This window comes from Glossina fuscipes, unplaced genomic scaffold, assembly GCF_014805625.2.
Source record: "Glossina fuscipes isolate IAEA_lab_2018 unplaced genomic scaffold, Yale_Gfus_2 3, whole genome shotgun sequence".
Taxonomy (NCBI): Eukaryota; Metazoa; Arthropoda; class Insecta; order Diptera; family Glossinidae; genus Glossina; species Glossina fuscipes.
Genome location: NW_023998417.1, coordinates 4,833,211 through 4,841,091, shown reverse-complemented (window position 1 = coordinate 4,841,091; position 7,881 = coordinate 4,833,211). Strand labels below are relative to the sequence as shown.

The following is a 7,881-nucleotide window of genomic DNA, read 5'->3' as shown; positions in this document are numbered from 1 at the left end:
GGAACAGAACTAACAACATCAACATCAACAACACCTTTTTATCATTAAATATATTTCATTATAAATACTTTAAGTGCATTCATCTTAAAAACAAATATTTTGTGTGGTATCACAACAACGCTTGCTCCTTGGGCATAATAAATACATTCAGAAGAAATATTATATATATCTGCTGCATATACATGAAGAATGATGTTCTAATGTTCCATCCACAACGTATAGGGAGAAGGTGGAGGAGGGGCGACAGATGACTTCAGTGTATTATTGAGAGATATACAAAAGACACGTTAAGAGAGAGTTTAGTAGTCGTCTTAAGAGACATATATAGATGAGATAGCCGGAGTTCATTTTTTTAACATAACATGACACATTCTTCTTTCTTATATATATATATATATATATATATGCTTTTGTATATTATATAATATATCTTATCTCTTGCTTTAAATTGATTTCCCTTTTCCTGTAATGTGTCATATGCTTGGTTAACAATATAACTCATAAGCATTGCTGGCTTTTCATCTATGTATGCAATATTATAATATATATCTATAAGTTTTTCATATTATCCGATTTATTTATTAATCGAACAAGAAATAGAAGAAATATTTAAAATTCAATTAAATGTTATATATTTTCTTTATTTAAAATAGTCTTATTGCCTATTCTGTGTAATTCATACCACCATCATTACCTACCTGCATTGGACGTCGTCGCCGTTGCCGTCGCCGCCGTCGTCACCACCACCATATCCTTTAGCAATAGATAAAACGTTGCTATGAAGGCAACATTAGTTAATACTAGTCAAGCAGCTAGTCAGGCCGCCTCCTCAGGATTAAGTGTTAATTTTATATCAACGACGACGACAACACCGACAACCGGTATATCATCGCTTATTAGTAATATATCGGTTGGTGTGGCGGCAATTAGCATTGAGACACCGACAAATTCGACCACATCATCAACTTGTTCGTCATCGAATACCACTACCACTAAATTGAAATCTGCCCTTAAAGTGCCAAAAGTAAGTTTTGCACCGCTTGATATTACCGTAGCGCCACAAATTACGTGATATAGCAACATGCCACCGCATAATAATATTGTATGTGAATGGTTGCGTGCTCTCGGGTTGCAACAGTATGCGGAAAGTTTTATGGAAAACGGCTATGATGAATTGGAAATTTGTAAGCAAATTGGTGAAATCGATTTGGATGCAATTGGTGTCGATAATGCTCAACATCGTAGCAAACTATTGAAAAGCGTAAGGACATTAAGGGAGAAGGGTGCCGCCTTGGTTTATGTGATGATTAACGATCCCAAAGCCTTAAATAATAGTAATGAAATATTATCGGAATGTGATACTCCAACAACAATGAAGGAGCTTGAATCTGTGATGAAACGCCATTTGGAAGCGGATGGCATACGCTTAACGGCTCATCCCTATTCAACACCGGTAAGTATATGCATGTCATATTGTATGTGTTTCATGTTAATTTATCTCCACATATATATATATATGGTGTCAGTTACGTGCATGTGTAAGCCGGGACATATAGTATCATTATTACTGTTTAATAAACTGCTCGTATATGTATACATATATATATGTATATATATATGTACATACTGACACATATTTTACTTACTTAAAAGCAATAAAAATAAGTATACAAAAAGTAAAAAAATAAAATACATATATATATACATATGTAAGATATATGAATGTGTCATTTCTGGAGTCTCATATCTTTGTGCAAAACAGAGCAGTGCCGTACAGTACGGTACAGTCCAATTCAGTTCAGTTCAGTTCAGTTGAGTTCGGTTAGTTACTGTTAATGTAATAAATTTTCACTTAAGCCCCTCTTGACCAACACAAACTTTTAGTGACACTTGACACAACGTGATCGTGCCAAGCTATACGTTACAGCTTTAGAGAGCTTCAGTAGTAGTAGTTACTCGCACATATATAAATACCAAAATATAAAAATGCAGTTGAATTCCCCTTTGGTTGAAAATGTTCTTTGTGTGGTTCGGTTACCAGTATAGTAATACTTACTTCTCTCGTTTCCATCAGCATCTTTGCCCTTTAATTTCGGTAAAATAGAAAGACAGGCAAAGAAGAGAGAACTAGCGAGTGAAAGAGAGATGAGCGAAAAATGAGAGAGGGAGAAAGAAAGCTAGATTGCCAGTATGCCATTGTGCAGTGTGCAGTGTGATAAATTTATTGTACTTTACGCCAAAGTGACCGCTTTTGGTTATTCGGTTTTTGCACAAACCCGTGTGTGTGGCATGATAATCTTTTTCGATAGTTTACGAAAATTTTAATGTATATTATTTTTGGTGTGTAGCTGCTCGGTGTCAGCAGTATGGGTAAATCTTTATTCGTTTGATGGTCCGATACCATTATAGTGAAATACATACATTACATATACATAATATATATATATATATATATATATATATATACATTAATGTACATATTATTATGTTTATTGAGTTCTTGTTGTAAAATTACGTCAATACACTTTGGGATTTGTGGATTTGTGGGATAAATACGTGATATATAATGTATATACTCTTAATAACATATATGTATACATATAAATATAACTTAAATATGCATATACATGCACATATACATATATATATATATATATTCATATACATATATCTATTTACACCGATTGCCTTAATACATACAAAGGAATAATAATGGAAATTACGTTACTCTCGTACACTTACACATATTTATATCATAAAGCTAAAATATGCATTTTATTCGGTTATTTTATGCAGGGCAGCTTGGCTTTGTTAGTCGTGTACACATGACTTTATTATATGTATGCGTGTATGTACGATTGAATTTAAAAGCTATTTATATGTTTTATAACATAACAGTAAAGGGCGTGTAGATTACATATTATAACATAACTATTTAAAGTCAAAGAGGGTTGTAACCTACTAAAATTAATAATCATTTCAAGTATTTTTCGATGGCATATTAAGGCGTCATTATGTCTGTGCATTACCTTAAGGAATGCGCTGAGGTATATTCTTCTATATGGAGAGAGGAAAAAAGGAAAGCATGAAATATGAAATGAATGTTTGCATCTTCTTTTTTGTTTGCTTTGAACGCAACTTATTTATCTAAAAGATTGTAAAGAGCTTACTTGGTTTGTTGACTTCGGTTACTTATCGAATAGCAAGCTGTCTTAAGTGAAATTCCTTTAAGATAATTGGACTATGATAATATGAATATCTTGGAAAGTCGAGACAATTTTATTAATAAGAGATAATACTATTTCGTCGCTCAGACACATAGTAACATATTATGAGTTAGTAACACAATTTTACTTTACGAAAGTTGACCTTATCGCGCTATATTCTTTATATATATATATGTTGGCATTTAATGCAGTTGTTATCACGGTGCAGTAGAAGCACCTTTCATTAGAAAAATTGCATTTTTTGAACCAAATTGCATCCAAGAATAAAAATTAAAAATCTTTTAAACAAAAACGAGTTAGTAAAACACTATCCGATTTTGGCTTAAAAATTTTATATTTTGTAAAAAACAAATTCTAAGATATTGCAAGCGACAACCCAAAGGCGACGTCCTAAATCACTATATTTTAGTTTTGTACTTTTTGTCATTTATTTTGGATTAGCATATATTCCATACAAACTCACAAAATCTATGCGTTAAGGGAAGACATTTTCTGTTATGATCAGCGACGGTAAGATTATAAATTGAAGTGACTTCATTCAGAATGCAAATCGCTAGACAGTGTGTCCAGGGCAGTTCGGTCGAAACACGGTTAAAGTGCAGGTACTTTGAAAAAAAACTGATAATTCTTGAAAAGGTAGAGCCTGGACTTTTGCTGGGTACAATTCAAGCTTTAGATTGAAATGCGCTCATGTACACACAGGCCGTGCAAGTAGTTTAGCAGGAAATATTTTTCCTTAAATCGTAGTAAAGTGCAAAGTTACGATCTATCGAATCTAGATCTCCTATATCAGACAATCGGACATCTTAACTACTCTACTATAGGTTAGACTTTTCGGTTAACAGAGTAATATATAGCAATATAGGACTTAAAATTCGTGGCATCTTTTGAGAAGAAGACCGCAAGAAATCGAGCTGGCGGCTGTTGGGTCATATCTACAGATGTTACTTTAATTTAACGTGAGCGCCTGTTATAAACTTTACATCACGGCATCCGGCGCACGGGTTAATTGCGTATAACCGGCGCAATTAGGCAAACCCCCCTATAAACTAGCCTTGCCTACGGATCAACCGTACAATCACGGGTAGCCAACACTGAACAACCCTTCTTCGAGTTAAACATCTGACATGGCGGGCGGGCTTCATCAACGTCCTTTACGTGTTCAGTTACGACCACCAGTTATATATAATTCAAGCCGTTCACAGATCATTTCCACGGGTCGCCACCCCCCACCACGGGTCACCACGGAGAGGTGAGAGTTACGGCACAACTATGCTCCCCCCAAAAGCATAGTTTATCACCGCGGGTCGTATCTACAGTAGGCGTGTCAATTAACCAATGGATATTGCATTTTCGTTCAACTTTTAATGAATATTATCGGACGATTAACGTAACAATAAATCTAAGCGGTTTTAATTCCTGTTTACGAGTGCGATTACAAGCATATTTTGCTGCTCTTTCACTCCATTTCTGCCTACCTACTATTATATAGGAAAATATATACGAAATTTCTAATATCTGCCACAATTTGAGACACCGCGAGTATTAATCTGCCTGACTTTGCTTTCCTGTATATAATGGAACGTAAACATAACGTCGTTTTTATAATTTTGTAATAGAACAATAGCCAGCCACGCCAAGATATAAAGTCAAGAAAAGGCTTCTGTTTTTCGGGGCAGTAATGTGCAGTAATGCGATATCTTTTCTAGGTTGAACGTATTAAAATATACACTTTATTTGGCGAATGCAATATTTCGAATCTTCGAATCGTACCTACAAAATAGAATGAGACAACGTAATGAAAATTCCATTAGTTTTAAGATATTTTCTTTTTAAATACATTTAGCGTTTGCACACTTTTACACGTATCCCCTAACGTAAGTTACAAACGGCGGCTTCCGTTGTTTCCGCTTTAGACAACAACTTAACAACTTGTTAATGCTGTTTTCATTGAGCGACAGATTATATGCTTCGTGAGCTAAAAGGCAAAAATAGATCGCCTTTGTTTTTTTTTTTTTAAGCATTTCATGTTGACGTAAAAAATAATGAAAATTCCTTCCTTTTCTGTGACATAAAGACGTAATGTTTACAAGTTTCGCGAATTTATGTATTTTGTGAGCAAAACTTAAAAGCAAATATATTCTAGTAGAGGGGGGGACTATATATATATATATATATATATATATATATATATATATATTCAAAGATTTCTTTATGAAAATTAATTAAATAATTTTTGAGTATCGCTTTGTTTTACTGGCGTAAAGTATGTTGAATTTTCCTATAAAGAAGTCCCATTTTTTATTTCATTTTAATGTTGCTGACTTAACAGCTTTACGTTGTTTTTAATATTACCCTTAATTCATTCTCTAACCACATATTTATACTTGTGACTGAAGCGAGTAATGTTACGTTAATCTAACATAACGACTAAAAGGAATTTGGTTTGTTTTTTATCTTTATCAGTGTGTTAAGCTGAAACACATATATATATATTATATATATATATATAATAAGTTACCTTTTGCAATTTAATTAGACCCGCCCCTTAGTAAAAGTGAGGAAAGGACAAGGAAATGAGTCCACTAGTAATTTGGATATTTCCATTAAGCTTTTAAGCTAAGCAAATCAAATAAGATTTAATATGTGGTTAACAGTAGAGGTAGATTCGTTCTCCGGAGGTCCTTAAATATTTCGCTTTTCTCTCTTCCCCCCCATCCTTTAGAATATAAAGTTGAGATTTGAGCCATGTCAACTGAGCTGTTGTGATGCTCTCTCAAATTAATTTTGATAATAAGCGAAAAATCCCTAATTAAATATTAGCCGGTATTTCGAAGATCATTAAAATGCGCACGCAAAAATGCTCGACGAAAGACTATGTTTCTATGTCCACTCTCTATCAAAGATCGATGTGATCAATTATGTGCCCTTACATATTTGCGCTGGGTGTTGAAAATTCGTTCTAAAGCGCATATTTTCTCTTTTAATTTCATCATCAAAAAAGTATTAAAATGCGGTAAATGAGTAACTAAAGAGTGTATGTTTGCTTGTGCTAAGTGGATTCAATTAAAAAGCTTTACGTGTGTGCTTTATGTTTGCAAACGAATACATTTAACTTGAAACAACAGCACAACTTCCTTGTTTAGAGGAAATGTGCGCGCGTGTGTACATATGCCCCGACCCCCGTGCATTTCATGTCGTGTGCGTACATACCTATCTTCATTTTAACAACAAAGTTTAAGAAAACATTATATGTAATTATTATTATTTTTTTTTTTTAATGCAAAATGTTTATACTGATATTATATAGTTAAACCTCTTGAAATGTTAGCAACATTTTCTTTAATAGATTGTGTGTTATCAACAGTTGACAGAGGGAAAGCATAATAGATTAAACGACAGAATGAAAAGGATGATGAAAACTAAGATATATATGTGCTTGGCAATGCGTATGCTTGCTTGCTTGTATGAGATTTTATATTATATGATCATCCCTTCATATTATATGTGCTTGGATAAAATAGCGAAAAATTAAATTTGTAAAATATCATAAGTGTTTACTCAGTTCTTTTTGCATTTTATAAATATTAATTGCAAGTCCATGGTCGCTCGACCATTGACTGTTGACTATTAGAAGACATTTAAATTTATTTTCCTTTAGAATATTATTTAATAAATGAATGAGTGAACTGTAAATTAATTTTTCCACTAGATAGTGGACTAACATCACGTTTTTTCTCCTCGCTGCTTACTGTAAGGTATGCTCATATATATAGCACCCAAAAAGGAAGCATCAAAGACCTTACAAAGTATATATATATATATGCTTGATCAGCGTGAAATTCCGAGTTCATTTAGCCATGTCTGTCCGTCTGTTGATCTGTGTGTTGCGTTTATGGCACACAACTGGTCGCAAAAATGAACATGTCAACTTCAAATTTGATAGAAACGTTATAAGTTTTTGCACGGAGGTCGGTATTGAAAATAAACCAAATTGGTCAGAGCAGGAACCGTAGTCGAGCGTAAACTAAACGCAACTCAGTCTTTTTTAACAAACATTTGTGAGTTTTTGCTCGTTACTCGGAAGTTATTAGAGTTAGAAGGCTAAACATTTACTTTAAGAAACCCTCTTCTCATTACGTTCAAAAATGGAAACAATCAACCATGCCCAGAGAAAATTACGAATAATTAAAATTTTATTTTTTTTCCTTTTTTTTAAAGTTTTATGCTTATTATTTGTCTTAAGACAAACAAGGCAGAAACTATTTTGTGTACACTCCTCAAATGAAGATATGTATAATCTGCCTAAAATCTTATGATATGATAGGTAGCGCGATTAATTTTTCCTTAATAATACCAGCTACGTTTGGATATCAAATAAAAGAAGTTGGAGAATAGAATGTGCAAAGCATAGTGGTGGGTATGCGATTCGGCCGCAGCCAAATATAACTTTATTTGTTTTCTTCTCTTCTCATTGTCACTGATCTTGAAACAACGATACTCTACATCTGGATTTACATTTAAGCTAACCGACTGTCCTGTTCGTGGTTAATTCCTTTAGTCGAATTTTAATTTTTTGCTTTCTTGTCCGAAATTATCGTTTTAGTTACTGCTCCGTGTTTTATTGTCTATTTTCACCATTACACCCCCCCCC

At 33.5% G+C, this 7,881-nt stretch overlaps 1 protein-coding gene across 1 annotated transcript in view; it reads left to right on the top strand.

Annotated features, from left to right (window-relative positions):
• Positions 1–1,081: 1,081 nt before the first annotated feature.
• LOC119634488 overlaps positions 1,082–7,881 on the top strand; it is a 16,247-nt gene continuing 9,447 nt past the window's right edge. Inside the window, exon 1 of the mRNA XM_038028702.1 lies at positions 1,082–1,453. Coding sequence (XP_037884630.1) covers positions 1,082–1,453 — 372 coding nt within the window. The remainder of the gene's footprint in view (positions 1,454–7,881) is intronic.